This window comes from Bactrocera latifrons, unplaced genomic scaffold (genome assembly GCF_001853355.1).
Source record: "Bactrocera latifrons isolate USDA-ARS-PBARC rearing strain unplaced genomic scaffold, ASM185335v1 scaffold_188, whole genome shotgun sequence".
Taxonomy (NCBI): Eukaryota; Metazoa; Arthropoda; class Insecta; order Diptera; family Tephritidae; genus Bactrocera; species Bactrocera latifrons.
This window is the reverse complement of record NW_017535385.1, coordinates 361,065-386,014: the sequence shown is the minus strand read 5'-3', so window position 1 is coordinate 386,014 and position 24,950 is coordinate 361,065. Positions and strand designations below refer to the sequence as shown.

Sequence of the window (24,950 nt, the reverse complement as noted above, 5' to 3'; positions counted from 1 at the left end):
CAAACGAAGGGTGAATCGGGTCCGACAAGACATCGCAGCCGATTGGAAGTTGCACCACGACAGCGCCCCAGCTCACACCGCCTTTCTTATGAACAGCTACCTAACCAAGATCGGCAACCCAACGCTTCTGCAGTCGCCGTACAGCCCAGAATTGGCCCCCCGGATTTTTTTGTTTCCTTGCCTGAAAAGGCCGATATAAGGGGATCCGAACAGCGTGCACTTCGGCTCTCAAGGCTATATCGTAGAATGCCTTCCGTGACCCTGTATAAGAATGTCATGCACAAAAGTTTCAAAATAGGAGAACATAACATAACGCAACATCACGTTCCTTTTTCTAATACTAGTCGATTAATATAATGTAGTTAAATTAAAGTAATTATTCAATTGAGTTTCGCCCTCATAAAGCTATATCATCCGATTCTACATCGGTAGTTGATAGGGATACTTAACGCTCACATGACTACCATTATCCCAGTACCGCATTAGCCACGTAGCAAGAGTAGCAAATGCTACGGGCTCCGCGAAACGGGGGGCCCCACGCTCCAACTGACCGTAATTAAAAAAATATCAATTTAAATGGAGCGGAAAATATCCTTGCATGCTTTAAACGCGAAGCACTTAATCTGTGCTTTACTTCCACCTTCCACCTGAAAATCTAAACCTCGATTTCGTCACGTTAAATCGTAAAAAAAAGTAGGCATTTTACGAACTTCTTAACTTTAATGTTCTAATGTTTAATAATAAATACTATAATCGATATATTTAGATTAGTGTCTACCTAAACTAGGTACATTTCTACCCTTCAAACGTCCAGATTTTTATTTTTTTATTAATATTCATTAATTTTTATATCAAAATAAAATTAAATTTCTGCCGAATACCGCTATTGTTAATTTTTATTAATTAAATAAATAATTTCATAAATAAAATAAAAATAAATAATTACCGATTATCTCTAGATTTTATATACTATGAAAGCCGTCAAAAGAAAATAAGTATAATTATTAAATTTTTACAAAATTTTTATTAAAATTTATTGTCCAACGTTATTCTTGTGACCTTCTATATTATAAAAAAAACATTATTTTATATCATAACACTGACCTCTTAACAGGAAAAAAATTTTTAGTTCAGTCCAGCCTTAAGAACAAGGTGTTTCAGAGTCTCAAGTCATGTTCTGCCATCTGGACCAGTGGAATGATTCCTTAAGTTCTTGGACATGGAAGGTCATACAGCTCAAACTTTACTTGATTTCTTCAGTGAGGGTGACATTAATATCAAAGATTGTCGTGTTTAAAGATATTGCTTTGAGTGGGAAACTGCTGTACAGAAGCATTATTTCTTCGATTTCATTGAAAACCTCTACAAATTTTTTTCCGCTTCTACCTATCGCACTTAAAGATTCTACTTCAAAAATTCCGAGCTGATACTACGAAGACACATTTATGTGTTTTATCACTGTTAAGCAAGTATTGGAAGATATTTTCAATAACGTGGATCAAAAAGCGGAGTGCCTTAATAATGGTTTCGATGAATAAGTTAGAAGCGGGAATAGGGACAATTACGTGAAACGAAGTCCCAGAACACTTGCAAGCGACCAGTGCTTCGCTGCAGTCGTCTGATCAAGACCTTAATAAAGGGATGCGCAAATTATGAATCATTATATGGCTGCGTCCAAGCAATGCGATCCATTTTTCAGATATTCAGGCAAGAGTCAAAGATCTGACCTACTGTGAAGAATATCAGCAACAGACAACGAATCAAGCGAAATACAAAGTACGACCATTTCAGCGGCTCTACTACATTCGACGACTTTGTTGAAAATCAAACACCTGGACAACGTTTCGAATTTGAGGTGTTTATTGTCATTATTAATCATAACATTAATTAAAAATGAATTAAGAAACACGATGGGCAAAGAACGTCTTAATCATCTCACTCAAGTCGATAATGAAAGTATTATATCTAAATTTGCCTATAATAAATCCAGAAAAGTGTATTTGTAACAATTTTGTTTTATTTAGAACTTGAGAACTTATATCAAAGCAAGGGTCCCTTGACAGAATTTGCTACAGGCCTCGCGCTGGTTTCATCCGGCACTGCGTTATCCATTCTATTTTGTTATGCGATATATCGTATTTGCACTCGGAACTACTTCGGTTATTGTTAATGAAAAGTGTGACAGGTGCTGCCGTTAATCCAGCTGGTAAACGTCTCAACTAGGTTCCTGTCCCTGTCACTGTTACTGCCAGTTACCTAACGAATTACTCAACAGATGCATAATAACAATTCACTTTCCTTTTACTAGACTATAATGCATATGAATATGTATGTGTGTATTTAAAATAGAACTCATAGATCATTCAGAATTTACACGGTCACCTTTTTATTATTCCATTAACAATAACATATTAAATTGTTATGTGTTTTTTATTATATGCATGATTTTTCATTTTTTATTACATTGTATTCATTAGATTCGGTGCAACTTTTGCTACCGTAAACAACAAGTCTTGTCGCAAATTGAGCCATTGACTTCTAGACTGACAAATAAGGGGCTGAATGGAATGAACGGGGCTATTTTGGCTGTCAGTGAACAAAACACGCCCTCCTATGCACACACACACACACACACGCTCACACATCTGCTTTTGCTTTGATTGCGCATGAATTAAGTATGGATAACGTCATAAGTCATTAGGTGGTTTTGGCACCTTTCTCGACTGGTTTTCGGCTAATAAATTAGCATCCAAATGATTTGTGCCAATGCATAAAAATAATACGAGGGAAGAGAGGTAGAAGTTCCCGAAAAATTATACATCACTTATATATTATTACATATATGTACGTTTATATGTATGTATGTACGCCGAGAATGAGTATTCTTTGGCAGATTTGTTTGTATTTATGTTCGTTGTTTTGAGAAAAGCTATTTTAGTTTTTAAATAGAAGAAGCTTAAATTGGACGTATTTATATAATTTGCGGAAATAATTCAAACACGTCTGTCGCACTAATTGCTGCAATTGGTTTGAGTGTTATTTTTACAAGTAAGCCGATGTGATATACTCGGTTTTAATTTGAAATTATTTCAATGTCCGCCTTGGCGGTCAAAGCAACTGCGTACTTCGGTTAGATTAGCAGCTAACATTTAAAACGTATTAGTAATGCGAGTATTTGCAGAAAGGCCCATTAAAGTAGCTGAGTTGCAAAAATATGTATACATACCTACATCATATACTTATATATGTACATATGTATGCATATGAACGCTCATCAATGTTATTAATAAGGGTTTGCGGTAAACCGGCAAACATCGGGAGTCCCCTGTGACGCAAGTTAAACACTTCTTGCATAAGAAACAAAACCCTTTGGAAAGTTCAGTTATCACCTCAGTATACATATGTTTAGCTATTGTTTAGGTATTGTTGTTCTTTTATTTATAACCGCAAATAGATACAGCTTCAAAAACCAGCTCCTTCTCGCGTGATTAAATTTTTAAATTTTTAATGATATTGATGTCTTATGTTTTCTGTAATGCGTTCTTTGCACAACCTATGGCGGAATCCCAGAAACTGTTTGCCTTAATCCACTATCCATTTGGAAGCCAGAAAAACACGTTTCTTTGTAAATTGTTTTTTGCAGAGCCATTTTATTTACTCTATACATACATAAAAGTGAATGTGTATCTGTATATCCTACATATACAAGAATCGTAAACTATACATCTGATCATTTGATGACCTTTAGCAAAGTAGTTGTGCATGAGCCAAAAAATATTACTGAGCAATAAATAAGAAGGTAGAAATTTTGAAATTCATGTCTGGATCATACTGAAGAGACAATGGCCGCGCTTTTTCTGTAAATTGTGTCAAAATTATTTTAGCTGACTCAAACCACAAAAATTTATAGAAAAACAAGTAAAATTATTCTAATTGACACCAGCGAAAAATTGTTGCAATGAAATTATTATATTATTGGACTCGTTTTTTGCAAATGCAAATAGGTATAATTGCTTTTACCAAATAAAAAAACATTTTTTTTTCGCTCAACTTACACTATAACTTATTCCGTGCAATTTTCCATTTCGAGATGAACAAAATCAATAAAATGTACTTTAATAATCCTTTCAAAAAATCTCCGGAAGGACCGCCGAAAAAACGTGTTTGGATGTAAGAAAAATTTTTCTTCTTAAGACTACATCAAATTTATATGGAGGTTTTGACCAAAGCCCTAGTAATTTTTATTTTTGACAAAATGGTGGCTTTCCACAGAAGTTCGTTTTATACGAAAAAATTTATAGTGGCTTAAAAATAGAGATTTTTATCAAAATCCACCGATTCTGAAAACAACATTTCGACAAAACACATGTAACGTCTTGGAACCAGCTTTCACTAAATCAAATCAAAAAGAAAAAACTTTCAAATATCAAGGTTAGTATAAGTAGCTGATTAAAGATCGCATGTGGATCCTTTGTGAAGTCATAGAAAAGAAGATCTCCTGTGTTCGAACTTATAAACTAGCAAATAAATTTGCACAGGTTTTTAATTTCCATTCCTGCCAGTTCGGTGGTATGTCTGAAGATATGCGCTCTCAAGTAAAAAGTGGAACAGTCAAGAGGGTAGTGTTGTTTGTATTCACCTAATCTTCTTCCATACAGTTTCTGCAAATGGCGTCTGGTAGGATTCCCATCCTTACTGCGTGGACGATAATATAGGGTGTTGGCCTGTTAAAAGCTCCACTACCATTGGAAAGCTAGCCTTACTGAGGGCAAACAGATCATTAAATCTCTTACGACTGATCTTGGGACAAACGGCTTTTGCGGCAGCGCTTGTACCGATGATGGCCTAGCGCTTGCAAAGCTTCCGTAAAGTCCAGATATCAGGTAGTAGAACACAAGAGGATACGTAAGCACCGACCCACTTTCATCTACCATCAGGGTGCCTTTTCTCTTCTCTGAATCTTATAGTAATTTTCGCACCCATACACGTTCCGACGATGTTTACAGGCAATAAGTGCAAGATGGCGTTAGGTGCCGTGGTTGGAGTGGACCTTAGTTATACGCGGCTTGCAGACGGTTGTCTCCCATTATCTATTCTAGTAAATAAAACCATCTCAGTTTTATTTGAGTTGAGGGCGAGACCATTTAAAACTGCCCAATTTATTACGATGCTGAGATACCCCTACGCCAACTTGTAAACTGTACTGAGGAATTTTTTTTTTGACCATAACGAACGTCCATCAATCTCACTCACTGCGGAAGTTTCAGCTGGGCTGGCAACCAAACGCGAGCCATAGGGTGAAGAAAAAATTATTTACATTTGGTAATCAAAGAAAGCAAATCAAATACTGCTTGCGTAGTTATATGAGAAGCTTACATTGGGTCATTAAAAGGCGAGGTCAAAGAGAAGCGCTTAAGCTATCAAGAAATTAAGAATTAAGAATTTATTTATAAAATAAAAGGATATTTTTGAAATATAACGAATTTCTCCAGTAAGTTTTCACGGTTTGGACACAAAGGAAAGTCTCATCGCCATTCAACATGCGTGACGAATCTTCTCAAATATCCTCTTTATTGTACTTTTCAGGAAATAAAGCACCTCGGAAAACCACTTTCTAAATAATTCGGTGGTAACTGTAGCTCTGCCTTTATTAATGGATTCAGTTTCTCTTAATCGACATAGTAAGATAAAATGGAGCCATGTGCAGAAGTTCACGCAAATGAGGAAAGCGAATAATCTCTCCCCACGACTGTGCGTTGGGTTGACATCCGCCTCGTAAAAAATGCCTCCAATTAAAAGATCAAAGGTCTCGGATGAGAGACCCTCCCTTTTGGTGATGACCCCTGCAAACCTGTTAAGGATTACAAATTAAGGGGTCTAGCCACAATCCGCATCAAAGTGAAGTTCTTCAAAACATCGCTGAGTTGCGCCCACGCTCCGGCGGAAGAGAAGGACGATGTGACTAAAGATGCCTTCTATGAGCGTTTGGGGCTGGCCACGCCACGATGTCAAAATCGTACTTGCCGACCTTAACGCCAGGGAAAGCAAAGAAGGTATCTTTGACGGACAAGGGTCGGTAATTTCAGTATCCACAATGACACATTCTCAAGGGTTGAGGCTGATCGACTTCGCCGGGGTCTGAAATATAGTTATCTGTAGTACTAGAATCCAGCATATTAAAGTTCATTAAGCTACTTGGCTGTCTCCACCAATCCACCAACCAGATCATTCATGTTGTAATTGACCAAAAAAAAGCGTCTCTAGTGTCTTGATTCGGACCACTATACTGTTGCAGCCAAGTTGCGACCTCGCCTCTGTGCAGCAAAAAAGGCACATCAAAAAATGCAAGGAAGATTCAATGTCGACAAGCTTTTTGAATTTTTTTGTCAAATTTGATTGGGAACTCAATTTGAACCAAAATTTCTTTCATAAAATCAGTTACGCAATTATGAGAAAATTATTCTTATCATAGAGTTATAAATCGATTGCAGCTTCAAATGAGAATTTTCTAAGCATGACCAGTATTAACGGTTTTCTTAATTTAAATGCAAAACGTGAATAGGGTTCGATCACTGGCACCCTTACCCTATAATTTAAAGATAAACCAAATGTACATACATATGTATGACGCTTTTCGCATATGCAACTTAAAGCAGAAAATGTAAAATAACTGAAATAGAATTTAAAACAATTATTCTACGGTCTCTGTTCAAATATAACGGAACGAAAACGGTTCAATTCCGTGGAGCTGAAAGACGTTATCAAATCCCTTTTGGTAACTTCTTTCTTTTCGCTATGTGGCAACTACGAAATGTGTTTGTTTTTGTGATTCTCTTTTCCACTTTTTCCACACGTGTTTTGACAGACAATGTAATTTGTAATCTACACTCCTTGGTTCTGAATGGGAAGGTGTACAACAGAACTTTAAATAAAATGGAATTATTTACAATAAATCGGTTAGTTTTCCTTTGATTGCTATGTAATCATTTAACAACAAGTATACTTTTGCAGATACACGGCTTCGAAACCAGAAGAAGTGGCTAAAAATGAGGAGGATATTCTGCAGCAAATTCTTCAAAAGGTGGAAAATCGTAAAAGAAAAAAGAGCACTGTTGAATTGCTTGATCTGGAAGCTACGCAAGAAAAAAAGAAAACTTTAGTTAAAGATGTTATTAGTAAAGACGAATCTAAATCACAGACTAAAGACACTAAAACGGTGGAAGAAAGCGATGCTGATAGTGATAGAGATATTGATCCCATTGCCGAAGTGACTCGCAATTTTGATGCAACTCATTTTCAAGTGCTGGTCGAAGATGTGGACGAAAGCAAACCCAAAAAAGTCAGTATGGTGTTACCTTCATGGCTGGCGCATCCAACTATTATTTCAACAACAATTGCACCAAAAAGTGAGGCAGTGTCTGACGAATCAGCTGTTATTAAGCTTACCTATTTGGCACCACATATACGTCACTCGCTCAAAGAAATGCAATTCACGCGACTATTTCCAGTGCAAGCAGCAGTGATACCTTGGTTGCTTGAGGCTCAAGCGAAACCACCACCATTCCGAGCGCGTGATATATGCGTTTCGGCACCTACGGGCAGTGGTAAAACACTCGCTTTTGCCATACCAGTTGTTCAATTACTTGCTAATCGTGTTGAGCGCAAGATACGTGCATTGGTTGTGCTACCAGTGGCTGAGTTGGCATTGCAAGTGTTTAAAGTTTTCAAAAAGTTATGTGAAAAAACAGATCTTACCGTTTGTCTTTTATCCAAAAAGTTTCCATTTGCTCAGGAGCAAGAAAAATTAGTAGAGTTCTACAAGGGACACTACTACTCCAAAGTCGATATTGTAGTGACAACACCTGGTCGATTGGTCGACCATTTGCATGCGACCAAAGGATTTTGTTTAAAAGCTTTGCGTTTTCTTGTTATTGACGAAGCCGATCGAATAATGGACGCAGTTTTTCAAAATTGGCTTTACCATTTGGATGAACATGTGCGCACTACTTCTGATCAACTACTCTCAGGACGAGCAGCTCCACTTTGTATTCGCGAATTGGAGTCTTCGTATGGTATACAGCCGCATAAATTGCTATTTTCAGCGACGCTTTCACAAGACCCGGAAAAACTACAGAATTTACGATTATTCCAGCCTAAACTGTTTACATCCGTACTAGCTAATTTATCAGAGATGCAAGAAAAGTTCGCTGATGCAACTAACAGCGAGGAGCAAAAGAGTGAACAATTGAAACGCGGGGAATTTATAGGCAAATACACAACGCCAGCTGAGCTGTCCGAGTGTTATTGCATCACTGAAAATCGCATTAAACCACTATCGCTTTTTGCTTTGATTAACGAAAATGAATGGACCAAATTTTTGTGCTTCACAAATAGTGCCGAATCGTCGAGCCGGTAAATACTTTAAATCATCTTTTGTAATGAATAGAAGGATAATTGACAGATTTTTCGTTTTCTTAGGTTATCATTCGTTTTGAAATCGCTATTTAAAGATGAGTTGGTTATACGTGAACTCAGTGCATCCATTACCCCGAAAGAACGCGCAAATGTATTGAGTCAATTTGCACGTGGACGTGTCCATGGGTAAATATTATTAAAATCATTTGATTCAACACAAGTGCAGAAATACATATTTTTTTATAGTTTGGTATGTTCAGATGCATTAGCACGTGGTATAGACATACCCGATGTGGACGTCGTCATTTCTTACGACCTACCTAGACACGTTAAAACTTACATACATCGTATTGGACGCACAGCGCGTGCAGGCAGTCCGGGCACGGCAATAACTATGCTAACACAGAAGGAACTGCAACAATTCAATGTAATTAATTTGTTATTAATTGGGACTTCTTTTGTAGAATGTATACATTTTTTGTCTAAATAATAACTTTACATTACAGCATATCCTCGGAGAGGTAGGGAAAACTCTAACCAAGGAAATTTCGGTGAAGACCAACTATGAGGCGGAATACGCCAAACAATACACATTGGCACTTCAAGATTTGCGCAAGAAAATTGAACAAGACAAACGCTTACAATTAATGAGAAAGGAACGCGTCAAGGATAACGCCAAATTGGCGGCTAAAGATCCTTCAAAGATGTCCGTTATGGAGAAATTACAACTGCAGGCTTCAACACAAGTGGGTGATATGGAACAAGGCAGGAAAGAAAATCAAATTCAAGAAAATAATGTCAAGAATAAGTTGGTTAAGCGTAAGAAATTCAATGCAAGCGCAGGCAAAACTAAAGAAATAAAAAAATAATGTGCTCAACTATATTCATGATGTGGCTCTCAGTTGTATTTATTCTTGGCCCAAGGCACAATAGGTATAAGTGTCGTTTCGTTTTAATTTCCCAAAATTCTTTCCATAAAGAGGTAGTCAATATTTAAGATATGTTCCTAACTGTAAAAAATTAAAAAATAATGTTATCGAAGCTGCACACAAGCTGTTGTCCATTCGCAGTTGATAGTCGTTATCAAAATGAGGTCTTCAAATAAAACTAATGTTTGTAAGTTTCTGTTCAAGCAGTTTATTCCAGTTTTACATTTTATTAAAAAAAAGTACCACACTGCAAAATTTCGATAAGACATACTATAAGTTTGTTTTTTCTAATTTTAATTGATTTCGTTGCAATTTTTTCAAAAAATTATGCTTCTAATATTCCATTTTCAGATATATAATGGATTTCTAGTACTTATCTAATTTACTCTGCGAATATAATTTTACAACTAAAAACTTAAGAAAACAAATTATAAATTTTCGTATAGAAGTTACAAGTCATTTTATTGTAGTGAAAAAAAAAAACAAACGAATTGCATTTTCGTTTTATTAAAAATGGATTGAGTACGCAATTTATAATAATAGTTGTTTGTTATGATAATTATTTATTCAATTGCTGTGTAATACATACTAAAAGTAATAATGAATATTAAAATAAAATTAAAGTTTTGCGCGCTGGCAATGCCTAACTTTCAAACAAACTTATAGAGGATTAACGCTAAAACACAGCAAAGTTTTAGACAAACACTAAAACCAATATTCAATTGACTGTGTAGCAGAGCTGCAATGCCCACTGTGTGGGTAATGTGGGAGGTGGGGGTAAGTGTTGTTGGTCAAACCAACTAAAATTAAACATAAATAAATATGGGAACACATTGGGAGATCTAGAAGCCTAACACTGCAGTTGTGATTGACCTTTGTGGATTTAAAATTGAATGATAAACATGTAAGGTGAAGTATATGCCAGCTATTAAAAAACAAAAAATATTTCATTTGTTGTAATGTTTCCTCAGGTTCCTTTTAGGAGCGGGGAACGTTTTCGTATGCTTCTTTTGTTTTGTAACAACTTGACACAGAGTTTATATCACAGCCTTTTTATATTCACTTGGAGATTAAAAGACCACCTTCGTTGAGGTGGAGAAAATGAAGCGTATGCACACATATAAACGCGATTTTGTTTTGGAACATTTTGGCGCGTTAGAAATTGTACGCCGCGAAAATACAATTTTTAATGAAATTGTTTTTTATTTTATTTGAGGAAGTTTGGAGATGAAAGTTGTATGTGGGAAGCTTCTCCATGTGTATATCTTAAATATACAAATCTACATTTAAATCTAAGGCATTTCAGTTTTTCTGTTTTTTTTTTTTTCTATAAGGACCAGTTCGGAGTATCTTTCAACAAAATAAAAGTGTAATTTATGTATTATTTTTTGTGTCTTAGTTGCCTTATTCGGACGTTTAACGATCGAGTATAAAAGTATATGTATTGACTGAATTTTACAATATTTCATTGTTATTACATGTTTTTTTTTTCAATATTCATTAAACTATATATAATAAATTACCGCCTTTGACAGTAGGATACTAAGAATTTCATCAAAAAATATTTCTAAGTTGAATTCGCTTGCTTCAAGTAATTAGAAAATATATGGAATTAATCATATTTAAATTATGTTAATTTTTCGAAACGTGCAAAAAAAATTAATATTTAATTACAAAAATACTTAAGTTTGAACAGGGACTGATACGCAAATATGTTTTACAATTCTTTTTCGTTATTTATATTTTTCAAAAAGAAATGTTTAATTGATTTTTATTGAATCGGCTAATTCACAGAAATATTTCTGTGCAAAAAAAAAAAATTAAAAGTTAATTAAAGTTAATATTACTTTTAAACAACAATTTTAAATTTAATGGTAAATATTCGTTTTTCAGTTCAGTCCCTGATTAAAAATTAGCTTTAGCTGCGATTGAGCAGCAAGTAGCATTATTTCATTGTTTTGAAAATGCGCACAGTCTTAGTCTTTTTTTATCCTTTGAAACACCCCAATAAGGAAAATAGCATGAACAAATTAGTAATGAATGAGAGATTTCAAATTTAGCATTATTTTCGTTTGATTTGCGAGGGGTGTCCGTATGCGTTTTTGAGAACTACTCTTACTCTGTTAATTGCAATGGAGTAAATACTCATTTACCGTACAATATAAATTCAAATAATTACAAAATTAGCTGAAATACATGAAATTTGTGTCCACTTGCTATTCATATTGGCATGTTTCTTCCAATCTTGCCATTTACAGCGTTTGCAAGAAAGCAACAATTTCTGGGTTCGAATTGGCCACAGCAGTGAATTTGTCCGGATAATTTTCACGAATTTCTTGCAGTAGACCCAACGCGGTGTCATATGTCTCCCTCTCTGTGTATTCCTTTTTGTATAGCACGTGTATGGCAATGGCTATAACCTGCTCCAATGAAGCTGCGATCGCATCTCGTGCTTGCAGATATAGCTGCTTCAAGCACTTGAAGATTGAAGCGTTTTCATCGAAATCTTCGCGTAAAGGCAAATGCTGCATGAATACTGGCAACACCTGTGGCAGCGGCACCAAAGAACTGTTGCTAATGATCAGGCGTGCAATAGCACCACAAATATTGTCCAAAGCACTGGGTTTGGTTTCCTTGGAAACAGCCTGGGAGAGGGCATTTAGAATGTGTGGATAAGCTCTGCAAACAACAAAGTACGATTAAAAAAGCGTACAAGTAAAATTAAGAACAGACTTACTCATATGATTTATCTCCAGAGTATAGCACTAATTCACCCAGACCGTATACGGCGTTTTGGCGAGCTTGATCGAATTCGTCAGAGAGACCAGCGATCATTACGGGACAGAATGTGTTGAAAAATGCGCCGGTGTGATTTCCGAGTGGTGCAAAGCATTCAGCTAAAGCGCCATAGGCGAAAGCGCGTTGTGATTCAAGGTCCTCATTTTTCTTCGCCTTTTGCTGTAATTGTTCTCATACGTAAAATATACATGAAAAATTACATATCTTTCTTTACTCACCAATTTTTGCAAAACAATTGGATAAGTGCGCTCAAAGTATGGTCTAAACTGATCCGGTCCCATGGCTGCGCCCAACAATGGCAGCATATTGCCAGCACCCTCTACAATGGCCTCGTCGTATTCGCTCTCCTCAGCATCTTCATCATCATCGCCAGTAGACTCGTCAAATTGACAAGCAACCTTGCCTTGTAGCACGTCGGTTATGCAAGAGAAGACGACATCACGAAGTTCGACCGTTGGCAAAGAGATTTGTTTCAACTCTTTCAAAAGATCACCCAAACCTTCAAGTGCAGACAGCACAACAGAAACTTCTTCATCATCATGCACAATTTGACCCAACTTAGGTATCAAGATTGTAATGGCATTGGAAACGCCTTGCAAATCTTGCTGTTTGTACAGAGCTACAATGAACGAACTCAATGCGTCAATTGATACTTTACGTATGTCCTCCTGTGGATGATCGATCATCTTGTAAACATTTTGATAAGATTTCTCCAAGTAAGGGATGAAAGCGGCGCCGGTATGCTCGGCAAATTCTTTCAATGCCAAAATGGCCTCCTCTTTTTCATCTAAATATGAGTTTTCCACACTGTATCCCGCAATATTATCCAAATCATCATCCTCCCCATCAGAGTTTTCAATATCGATATCATCTTCGTTCTCATCAGCCTCCTCGGCTGGCGCTGGTACACCGTCATCGTCTTTGAATTCCGGAACGACCTCCTCCGTCGATAGTATAGATTCAAACATGCGTTCAATTACCTTCGGGAAAACGGAGGCCATCTCCTCATTTACCACCTCAGCCAATGAGGCAATTAAATTGTAAAGAGCACGACGTACATCAGGATCCTCAGCCTTTTCAAGTAAATTTAAAGCGAACGTCATGGTATCAGTGGCCAATGGCATGAAGTTCTGCTTGCCGATGGTGCGTGCCAAGGCAGCTAGAGTGTCGATGGCTTGTGGACGCAGACTGATAATGTCCTCGTTTTCTGTTGGAGCCAAATATGATTGCAGTATGGTGATCAAGCGTGGGAAATAGGGCAACATATTCTCATTTGTGGCATTTGCGGCAGCTGAAATAGCACTTAAAGCCAATTCGCGCACACGAACCGAGTTGTTAGGATTCAGAGCTTCGAATAAACTGCAAGAAAGGAAATTTAATATTAATTTTCTCAGCTCTATTTATTAGTTATAAATGATTATTTACATTTCCATAAGCACCGGCAAATGTGGCACCAATTCGTCTTCCAAATTCTCGCAAAACGTTTCTAGTGCATAGAACATACGATCAATGTGTTTGGGTTCAGTACCGCCGCTCTGAGAAAAAGAAGGAATATATGATGTTTCATTAGTCACTGCATTATAATTTGGATTTATTTGATAATTGCTGGGTAAAGTGCGAAATAAAAATCAATTCAAAAAACTACTTGTTCGCTACAGTGCATGAAAAAAAATAATAACTAGCATAATTAGCACAAATTTCACTACATAATTAGTTAAAACCGATTTTCGCTTGATTTGCAGCTGATTCATATAAAGTATTGTATCAGTTTTAGGCGGCCATGGCTCGGTGACTACATCGTTCGGCCAGGATGCCTTTGGGTAAGCGTTAGTGGAAAGGAAAAAAACACAAAGAGAGCCAAAAATGTACAAAATTACCAAAAAAGCAGTATTAACGCAATTTGATTTTTCAATGTGTACATAGGCAATTGAATAAATAGCTTCAGTTCGGTAAGAAGAGTAAATACACGCTTTTCGATTCGTTAACTTACTCGCAATTCGTTGCAGAGCTGGTGCAAAAATTCAAAGAGTATTGGTAGAATTTGAGGCGCGAATTTTGTGATGTCTGGTTGCAAATGTTCCGAGAATTGTCCCAGCGCAAAGAAGGCGGCATTGCGTACAAGTGGTATTGGGTCGGTGATGCCAACTTTTACAATATTTAACATGGTTTCGAGATATTTGTTGCAAATAGCCTCCGAGCATCCTTCGGCTATAACAGCCATGCTTAAGTAAGCAGCGCGACGTGGCAGTGGGTCCTGACCCTGCAAGGCGGGCTCCAAAAGTTGCAACAATGGTGGAATCAATTTCTCTGGTGGCACGCTCAGTGCAAGCAGATCCATTGTTTGGGTAGCCGTGGTCATCGGGTTCGAGTTGTCTTCACCCAAAAAGTATTCCTCATCATCTAAAATATAATACAATAAAATTTTATGGAAATATATATAATATACAAGACAAATTGCACCAACATCAAACGTTAAAATATGAACTGTAAAAACTGAGAGCACTCACCATCTTCGTCTTCTGGTTCAGTTGCCATTAAATTGAAAACTACTCGAATTATGGGCTCTATCAACTTTTGTTTGATAATCAATTTCTTCTTAAGGCGCACCAACCAGCCAACGTAAGCCACGGCTTTAATGCGCACAGCGCTATCAAGTTGGGCATTACTAGCTGCCTCCAAGCAGAACTCCAACAACATTTTGATGTGATTGTTCAGCAATTTAGCATTCAAATCGGCCATACTCTCGAGAATATCAAAAGCATGAACAAATTGATCGACTTCAGGCTGCACAGCGAATGCTTGGAGGGATTTAACGATCAACGGTATGGATTTCTGCAACGTTTGTTCAGCTGTGTTGTGACCCAATGTGAACGGCACCAAATAAGTCATACCAGTTAGAATGTTGAAAATAACAGGCGTAGCCATGTTGCCAGTTGCTTCGGTGGCCACCAAAGCAGCAGTGAACATTTCACAAACCGATTCCATATGTTGCAAAAATTGATCCGGTGCCGCGTCAGCCAAAATAGCAAATGTAGACGAGCCTAGCTCGCTCTGCTTAGGATCGGCCGAAGAGCAGTAGCTGTAGATGAACTTTAACACTTCGCTCATCCATGAGTCGGACTTTTTGGCTTCGTGACGCACCAAAACACCAACAAATTGAGCAATGGCTTTACGCACAGACTTTTGCTGCTCTTGCATCAGGGCATTAAGCATGCCTTGCTTAATACTACATAGAAAAAAAATAGGTTGCATTTAAGCACGTTCTTAAATAATCTACGTATATTACACTTACATTTGCTGTTGCTCAACCGGTACTTTGTTCCATTGCCGCAATTTTGCCAAGTGCTTCTTAAGTAGTACAGCAGAATATTGACGCACCTGTGGCTCTGGTGCAGAGACGGCAATTTCACAAAGAGCTGGTACAGTCTCCGGATGCTTGTAAGCTTCCTGTAAATCAGCGGTAGCCTGTAAACAAACGTTTATTATTTAAAATAATATGAAACAATTGATATTTACATCAATAAAAAAAATAAGCACGGACATTAAAGGATTGTGTTTTAAAAAATATATCAAATTGCCAAATAAATGGTATAATGGAAACTTATTTATATTTTGTCCTAAATGGCACGTAAATGAAAAAATGTTTATTAACTTTTGAAAACAAAATCCAAGGATGAATATTCTCATGACCTAACCCATACTACATACCTACATAATAATTCGCAAATATATTTCATTTTATTATATACATGTATTTATAAATAAATATAGGTCGAAAACATTTTAAATATATGTATCTGAAAGAACTGAATAATATACACACATGCGATTGGTATAAAACGATAAACACAAATTTTAAATCATTTACAATTAATGGCAAATTTCTGCGAGTGAAGTCGAATAATATGGCAGAAAGACTCTTATTTGTGTCTTGCACGTTAAATTATTAACATACATGTATGTATATGTATTTACTCAGCTAGCGTAAATAAAAGAAACGTGGCTCTTAAAGCTATTGAAATTCCAATATGTATGACTTGCCTAAGGCATAGTATATAAACCAAAAAAATGATCACGACAAACAAGCATGTGCTCTCGAGTATTTAAATTAATTAAGGAGGCATGTATGATTATTACTCATCCCAAAGATGATAGGTAAAGCATAGAAGAAACAATTAAAAAGTGTGCATTTGTTCGTTCAGACATATTTGGAAGGAACCTAGATGTACATATATACATATGTGTATGTTTGTATGTAGCAAATTAATATGTGATGTGAGATGCGTTGTTATTTGGCCCCACCCCACACCCAACAACATTATTAAAGAATATAAGTGATGCATGCCTTTGGATAGAGACGCAACAGTTCCATTCATTTTTTTATATACAGATATATATAAATATACATATGTATACTGCTTTTGCTTAATCGAACTGATATTCGGTACTTTACAGGTATTATATATTGGACTTGGCAACTGAATGCAAAATATACACATGTATTAAAAGCAAATGCGTGAAATCAAAAATTTTAAAACCGTTTTCTCTATGTTGAGATAGCCGGCCGGCGTGACAGAAATCGGTCATATCGCACACTACACAGCAATTGAGTGGGTGGTAGCACACATTTGCTTTGAAATAGACATACTTATGTACATTATTTTACAAACCTAGCTAACACGTGTTTTACTGCAATTTAAAAGATATGCACAAATATTACATTGTTATTTACATGTTACATGCAACACATATTGTCATGCTAAAAAATTAGTTAAGTGAAATTTTAAAATTTTTTATACGAGTACTATGGAAATACATCAGTTTTAACATAAATTTTTTTTAAGCTTTCACTTTTGTTTCATTAAAAAATAGTATACGTTGCAAAAAATTAAAGTTATGTAGGTACGTTCATATGTACAACGAGAATTGAATTGAAAGCAGCAAAGATGAAATTATAGACGAGAAGAAAATTCAAATATAACATAAAGATTACAGTACGATGAAGAACATAGCAAAGCATGCGAGCTGATGATGGCGCGCATCCACGTGTTTTTGTCGTTAGAATGACTTTCCCCAGTTTACAAGTAAAGAAATTATTATTTGAATTCTTCTTTTACTTTTAATATATAACTTAATATACAATTCCAGTCACACTTAAAATATTTTGACATCTTTTGTAATTAACCTAGGATATTATTACCATTTTAAAATCTGTATTACATACCTTTTTGATCACATCGTTATCCGAAGTAAGTAAATTTGTAATAATCTGGGTCATTTGCTGCATTTTGGATTCTATAAATTGCTTTCCGTTCCCCAAAGACACTTATTCCAATAGTTTTTCGCTCTTTTCGCTAAAAAAATTACACGCTTGCAAATTTGCTTATCTTCCTTTGCGTCAATTGCTTTATGTTCCTTCGTTTTTCACACGCACATATAACCGAACTCACACGTGAATACAAAGAAATGTATCGCAATTTCTGCTTTTTGCATATAATTATTTGCAAAAAGTTATGTGAGTTGCACCAATATTCTTAGTACTACCTCACCAGGCAGATGATTTTAAAAGAATGATTGAATAAATATAGCTAAGAAGAAAATTAACTGAAAGCTTTTTCTTGTATATTGCGCAAAAAATAATTCGAATCGTGATCCGAATGTGTGACTGACTTCGCCTTGCTTTCGTTGTTCGCTGCTTTGCTGGTTTGTCTTTGATGATTCGTGTTGGAGAAGAAATATTCTGAAAAGCACTAAAATGAATTTTTGGGGATAGGAGTTGTCAATTGAATGCAACCCTTTTTTGAATTCAATTGTGAATATAAAGTTAATTTTTAACGACTTGCTCTCATTTTTCTTACTATGTGCTTAATTTTTTTGGCTGCGATTTAGATAGAGAAAGTTCTCCAGATCAAGAATATATATGCATATAGTTCCCGTTGACTTATGGTTTTTGAGATGTTTGCATTTAAAGTTAAAAAAATCAACTATTTAAAATGCGTATACTTTCATATCCACTAACGTTTCACTAATTCGTTTCTAATTATTTATTTTATATTAAATAGTTCAAAAGTCACTTATATTCCATACCAAACATTAGTTAGAAGTCATTTATTCATAAAATAAGAAAGTTTTGTAAAAAAGCAAATAATTAGTGTTACCATATTTTGTAATGGAATAAAAATAAGAAAGAAAGATTATGGCGTCATTACTATATTCATTATCGTGTGATGTAAAATATTTCAGAATTCTCATTATTTTGATAAATCCCGGTGTTGGTTCGGGCAACAAGGAGTTCAACGCAAAAAAAAACATGAAATGAAATGAATGAAACGCGGCCGAAGCCGCCTATGCAGAAATGAATCCTATGCGGAAAACTAATGTATTATTTCCTGTCATTGGTGTATTATTTGTTTTCTTTATTTCTTTTGGTTCTTCTGTAATAAAAAACGTAAGGTACCACTGATTATTAGTTAGAATGCAACCCTTTTGTTATTGTATGAACAAAAATAAATGAACTAAAGTTAAATGTTGAATAAAAGTTATTTTTGCATTTTTTAATATAAAATAAATGGTTAGAAATGAATTAGTAAAGTGTTAGTGGATATAAAAGTTAAAAATAAAAATATAAAATTCATTATAGATGGGAGAAACTCGCATTTTAAATAGATGAATTTTTGAACTTTAAATGCAAATGTTTCAAAAACCATAAATCAGCGGCAGCTTTATATATATTTTTTCTTAATCTGGAAGACCTCATATATCCACACATACCCAATTTAACCCCGAAATCGGGGGATGCTTTTCTAAAACTTACCCATTTTTTATTGTTTAAAGTTCAAGAAATATTTTCACTTTCATTTAAATTGATTACATATATTTTTTACATCGCAAATCAATTGTTACTATTTGTTTCAATGTGAACGTAGAAAATTTTATAAGGATTTAAAGTAAAATTTTAAACACAATAAAATATTAGATAAAGTTTAAATTAATTTAAAATAATTAATTAAATTATTTATTTGTATAGTCATAGAAGCATATTATAAATTATGTTGAAGAAGGTATCTTTATACTTCTTTTTTAGTAAATTGTGAATAATTTAATATCAAAGTTTAATGAAACCACATAGTGCCACAGTTTATGGCAAGTTCTTACTTCGTACTGTACAATTGTAAGTGCAACCTTGTGGATACGATGGCTCAATATCCACCATTTTAATTTTAAACCCGATTTGCGCCAACTTCATATTCTTTGCAGGCTCTCTTGAATATCCAATAAAAATATTAATGGGTTAATATAAAATCCTGCGATCAGTGCCAAGATATAGGTATATTTAAAATTAATTATTGTATTTACTAAATGATTTGAATTATAATAAGTTGTTGCCTGCTTTGGATATTAGTAAGAATAGTGTTAAGACAGTGTCCAAAAGAATTTTCTTTGTTTATTTTATTTGTTAATTTGATTGAACCTGAATTGAAAAGTGTCACCATGGATAATCGTGCACTTGAGCAAAAAAATTTAACTGATTCGCTTGGTGTTTTAAACTTGGATGGCTTAAGAGGTAAAGTATATACATATATATTATAAATAATCTCTTTGTAATTAAAATGTTTTACAGTTTTTGGCGAGATGTCCAATTCTTCAATATCAAGCAGTAAGCCTATCAATGAGCGTTTGAATGTGAGTTTGCAATCCTAATTCATATGTATATTGTAAAAAATTACAAAATTATAATTGAATTAATAGAAAGAGCGACTAAGAGCGTTAGATACATTGGAAAAAGCTAATAAGACAATGAAATCGGATGTGAATAAAATTATACAACAAAGTTTTGCTAAAAAGGATTTTAGAGATCCAGATCCCATAACAACACCGTCAGACAGCTCGCCAAGTAAACATTTTTGGACTTAATTTGCTTATATTTTTTAAAACAAATTTCTTTTAGAGTTTAATCGAACCGAATATGTACCCTATCATAGACCTGATTCCATTAATATTTCGGATTTGGTAATGGATGAGAGTATAAATTTAGATTTTAAAAGTACTGTTTCGACAAGTAACAATACAAAAGTTTCTTTTGAACCTTCCGAAATAACTGGACGATCTACACACTACAAGGACCGTAAATCACAAAAAAATCCGAAAAATAGTATGGCATCCACATCTAGTCGTCTATCCGTGGGAGATATCCTTGCTACTTCGTTTGCGCCTAAAGCACGAAATCTCGGGGAGGTATTGGGAGAACGTACATCTGTTTCAACTTTAGGTAGCCTAAGTAATTCAAGAAGTTTACTTCGGACAGCAGACTTGTCCCTGAATACTTCAGAAGCTAATTTTAGTAATAAATGTGCCGTTGTCGGAGGGCAATTTTCATTTAATGTCACAAATGAATCCACAGTCAACGCAGAAGAATTTCAACCAGCTGAGAATATGCATTCCAAATTGCTGATGGATGAAATAGCTTGGGCCCAAGAATTCGCCACAATACCCACATCTGACCTGAATAAAAAGAGCAAAGATAAGATTTTAGATGCAAAAGATTTTGATTTGCAACCAAATCCAAATAGGTAATGTTTGCTTTCCGACTTGAATTTGTAATAACCTTTTTAAATATGTATGCATATTGATATTTATATTATTTGTATTTCTAGTTCCTTATTTACTCGAGATCCAAATTTTTCAATGGGTCGATTTTTTAACCAGCGCTCAGAAGATTTGCAAAATATTGTAAAGTCATTAAGTCCAGAGCGCATGCGGCCACCAATAGCATTAGTAGATGAATCTCAAAGTTCACTTAGTTCAACTACACCTTTAGGTACAATAAAAGCATTTCAATCTAAAAATGACGTAGATCGCACCCCACAAATAGATAGCAGAACTTATAGTGTAGCTCACAAAACAAATCAGAGTACGGCAGCATGTTTGGGTAAAACTATTCGAGATGAACATGAGAGTAAAGACTCTGGAAATGGCACAAAAGAAGACGAATCCTATTTGCTCTCTCTATCTCACATTAAAAAGGCGTTTAGTAAGTATTTTCTCTTAACGCTTGGTGCTCTTATTTACCTTTGAAATATGTATTATATTTTAGTAAAAAATTCGGATAATGACATCCCATCCACTGAACTGATCGATTTATTGAAGAAACCAAAACGTCCTAAATCGCCACAAAATATTGGACAAGCGGAACTTGAACAAGGTCGTAAGCAATTGCAAACTAATACAAAGGAGGCACAAGAGATTAAGGTAGCGCATAAAAAATATACTGGAAATTCTACTGTAAGAAGTTCCATTGAGCAATACACACATAGCCTTAATACACTAGAGGAATTGTTATCGGAGAACAAAGAGAATTTGGATCCACAAAGAATGCGTGGATCTGAATCACAAGCTGATACTATAAGCTTTACAGAATCGCTGCTGGATGCCAGCGATTTAAAGGAATTGCAGCAAAGTATAAATCAGCCACGTTCCCCACTCAGTCCATTGAGTATACCAACGGTTAGACTATCATCAGATCAAACAGATGTACAAGTAAGATCCTCTAAAATATATCTTAAAACACCGGAGAGATTAGACGACAATTCTAAAATGATAGCTAATGAATCAGTGATATCGAAGGCTTCTGCTTCTAATAGTCGGGCGGCTAGTAATAAGAATAACAAATCAACTCGCCTCACACCAAACGGAAAATCTCCGTCCGCTGTAAGTCCAACATTGGCGTTAAAACAGAAGCCACTAAGCTCTACAAGGTTGGATGAACAAAAAAGCGAATGTGACTTCATAGCTATTTCACCGAATCTTTCCAAGTCTACAACGTCATCTAAGGCTATTTCCGCTGAACGCACCTTATTAGCCAACGGAAGCCCCTATAACGGCTTGAACTCCCGTGCGCCATCGCCTTCGCGCAGTTATATGTCGTCACAACCGTCGTCGCCCATTGCAGAGAATCTTAATGAGAATTATAGGGGTACTTGTGAGAATTGTTCACCTCAACTGCGAGTTAAACCCCAAACTACAACCACAGGTAGAATCCGTCGTACCACTTCATCCCCGTCCATCAGCGAGCGCAGCACTAAAAGTATTGTACCGATGCGCACTACCAGCGCACAATCCTTACGAAATGGTAGTAGCAATGGAGGCGTTGTGCGCAGTGTCTCCCGATGCTCCAGTAGCAGCGAATTCAGCCACCGTGATGGCAATGCCATACCGCTGAAGGTAACCGCGGTGGAATTGTCTTGGGGAAGTACACGCCTGAGAAACGCCGCCCATAAGACAATGCAAATAAAGAATACAGCCAGCAAAAAACTCACACTACGTATCGATGTGCACGGTCCAGGTTATCAGCTGATCAATATGCCAGGAAATAATACATTAACACTGCAGTCGCAGGAGTGTCGAACTATTGCGGTGAGCTTTTGTCCAACGGTCATTGGTGCTGCCATTGGAAAACTCTCATTTTATGCCCCACAAAACACTTCCGTTGCCCATAATAGTGCCTCCACAGCCAGCATGTCTTCATTTTTGGATATTCCCCTCTATGGCTATGGCGGTCACTGTAGTGTTGTGGCCCAAGAAGTAAACATAGCTCCTGTGGGTATGGCCTTTCTACAAATGGGCTATCTGCATGAGCTCTCGCAGCCAATACAACGCACAATACGTGTCTACAATAAAGGTCCACTTTTGGGCTTCGCATTGGCTTCAATTGATTCAGTTGGACTCCGTCTACCACGCCTATGTACTGCTTTTGAAATACAACCCTCTGCTATGCTCATACCGCCTGGTTCGTCAGCAACATTGCGTGTTGTGTTTCGACCACAGCGTGAGGATGTGAAAAAAATTACACGTCAAACCAAGTCGGTGTTGACACTAGCCAATTTGCGTTTAATATCCGGCGATGAGGCGAACAGACAACGCATGCGCCAATTAGTTGCGCGCATGTCGGCCGATGAACGCGCCAACCTAAGTTCGTCTAAATCACTGGAAGCATTATGGGAAAAGCTGCCTGGCGAGAAAGATATTGAGGAGCTGAAGTTGTTCAAAGAATCGCCGACCTTAACGTTCGATCTGTTGACAAACATGCGCATACACGAAGTGGCACTTACCATTAACGACGATTATTTGGACGAGACTATAAAGTCGACCTCTTCATTTTATTTTCCCGATGAGGATGAAACAGTATTGTTTCGTACCGTATGTAGTCCATCGCCCAGTAACAATGCCGACGGATCGGGTCCTGTTTTAGATCGTGTCGATGAACTAACTGAGGATGAGGTGAAGCAAGCCGCCAACAGTAATAATTCATCGGCACGCGGCGAAGCTTGTTGCTGGTCAGTATTGCCGAGTTCACTCAACTTTCATTTGCGCGGTGAAAACCATATGGTAAACTCTTCGATTATCATCTGCAACTCTTTTAAATCACGACAATACTTTGAAGTGAGCACCAATCGGAAAAATTTATTGCAATTAAAGCCTACAGATGGTTATGTAGAACCCGATGGTGGACATTTGGAGGTGGAAGTGAAATTGCGGGTTGACAAATTGAATGTCGATAATAGAAGGGAACCCATTTATATAACGGTAACGGTATTTAAAATTGTACTTATTTTAAAAGATGGTAACATTTTACTTTGCTCTCTTGCTAGGTTTCTATGGAAAATGAGCATATAACTGTGCCAGTGAAGTTGAGCGATGAGGCGCGCCCACAGTAGCACGCCTGATGTTAACGTATGTGTACACGCTAAATGCGCTGTCAGCAGCATTTTATGTTATATTATTTTTTATGCCGTTATTCGTCTATTAATCTGTTTTAAAACACTTCCTTTTATATTTTATACCGTTATTTTATGCATGACTTTTACAATTGCAGCCGCTACTTCTGATATTTATTAATAAATGTACGAAATAAATAGCTTTTAATTTTTATTTTTTAATGGAAAATTTACAATTGGTATTTTGTTTCTAAATTTAATGAAAATATTAATTGTTAAATTTAAAATTTTAATGAACGTTTTATAAACATTGGACTTATGATAGTATGATTCACAACTGGAATATTGAGTGTCAATTGGCATTTGGAGCACAGCTCGACGTAATTGTTTGTTAACAGAAAACCCTTACCCCACTTTTACGGAAGGCTAGAGGATTATAGTTTCTGTTACGCTTGCGTTGGATACTGAAGCAAGATTGTTATTTGCGAGAGGCTAAAAAAGCATTACAATTTTGCTGCAACCTTTGATAGAAATCGAAAATGAACTTTCCTAACGCGAATAAAAATAATCCATAAAAACTTTTCATTAAAATATATATATTTTTTTCAAAAAACTGTAAATATTTATTTATACACAGTCTTATTTAGTATTAAACCTCTATTCTGTAATTTTTGGCTGAAAATATGTGTTTTGCCTGTTTGTTTCAGTGAAAAGAGATTCTGATTTGTTTAGTGCTTTGTATTGATGGCCAGTTGTAAAATTCGTAAAAGTTCGATTTATAGAAGGAAATTGGTACGAAATTTGGCTTCTATTGCGAGTTATGGAAGTTTGACTGTAGTTATGTTTAGTAGAATTGAATTTGATCGTTTGTTATGAAAATACCAAATTTCTATGTTTTTCAAGTTGATTAATATTGATAATTAATCTTAAAATTAATTTGCTAACTCTTAGTTTATAAGAATGCAGCATCATTCATCAATAAATGTAAGTGTTATTATAAAAATAAAACGCCTTTTTTGTATGTCCGCGCACAGCACAGAAATACGTGAAAACATGCACGGGTATTCCTTTAGTCCTGGAGAAGGTCCAAACC

The 24,950-nt window shown here is 35.9% G+C and overlaps 3 protein-coding genes across 4 annotated transcripts in view; 2 read left to right on the top strand and 1 right to left on the bottom strand.

Annotated features, from left to right (window-relative positions):
* Window positions 1–9,298, top strand: part of LOC108967430 (probable ATP-dependent RNA helicase Dbp73D) — a 95,438-nt gene extending 86,140 nt beyond the window's left edge. The window contains exons 1-5 of one of the 2 annotated variants that reach the window (XM_018930829.1): window positions 6,884–6,956; window positions 7,012–8,412; window positions 8,479–8,601; window positions 8,662–8,842; window positions 8,922–9,298. In XM_018930829.1, coding sequence (XP_018786374.1) covers window positions 6,934–6,956; window positions 7,012–8,412; window positions 8,479–8,601; window positions 8,662–8,842; window positions 8,922–9,284 — 2,091 coding nt within the window. In that variant the 5' untranslated portion in view covers window positions 6,884–6,933 and the 3' untranslated portion in view covers window positions 9,285–9,298. Of the gene's footprint in view, window positions 1–6,883; window positions 6,957–7,011; window positions 8,413–8,478; window positions 8,602–8,661; window positions 8,843–8,921 lie in introns of those variants that run through there. The other variant, XM_018930828.1, reaches the window with a different exon arrangement.
* Window positions 9,299–9,785: 487 nt separating this feature from the next.
* On the bottom strand, window positions 9,786–17,857 carry LOC108967429 (importin-4). The gene is made up of 8 exons (XM_018930827.1): window positions 17,368–17,857; window positions 15,436–15,608; window positions 14,651–15,369; window positions 14,134–14,543; window positions 13,569–13,678; window positions 12,362–13,502; window positions 12,082–12,302; window positions 9,786–12,023 (listed from the first exon to the last, which is right to left on the bottom strand). Exons 1-8 carry the CDS (start codon window positions 17,428–17,430, stop codon window positions 11,597–11,599), a joined length of 3,264 nt encoding a protein of 1,087 aa, XP_018786372.1. The 5' UTR covers window positions 17,431–17,857; the 3' UTR covers window positions 9,786–11,596.
* Window positions 17,858–19,374: 1,517 nt separating this feature from the next.
* Window positions 19,375–24,057, top strand: LOC108967436. The gene is made up of 8 exons (XM_018930834.1): window positions 19,375–19,470; window positions 19,628–19,707; window positions 19,765–19,826; window positions 19,893–20,037; window positions 20,092–20,713; window positions 20,798–21,174; window positions 21,238–23,726; window positions 23,792–24,057. Exons 2-8 carry the CDS (start codon window positions 19,635–19,637, stop codon window positions 23,855–23,857), a joined length of 3,834 nt encoding a protein of 1,277 aa, XP_018786379.1. The 5' UTR covers window positions 19,375–19,470; window positions 19,628–19,634; the 3' UTR covers window positions 23,858–24,057.
* The last annotated feature ends 893 nt before the right edge of the window (window positions 24,058–24,950 follow it).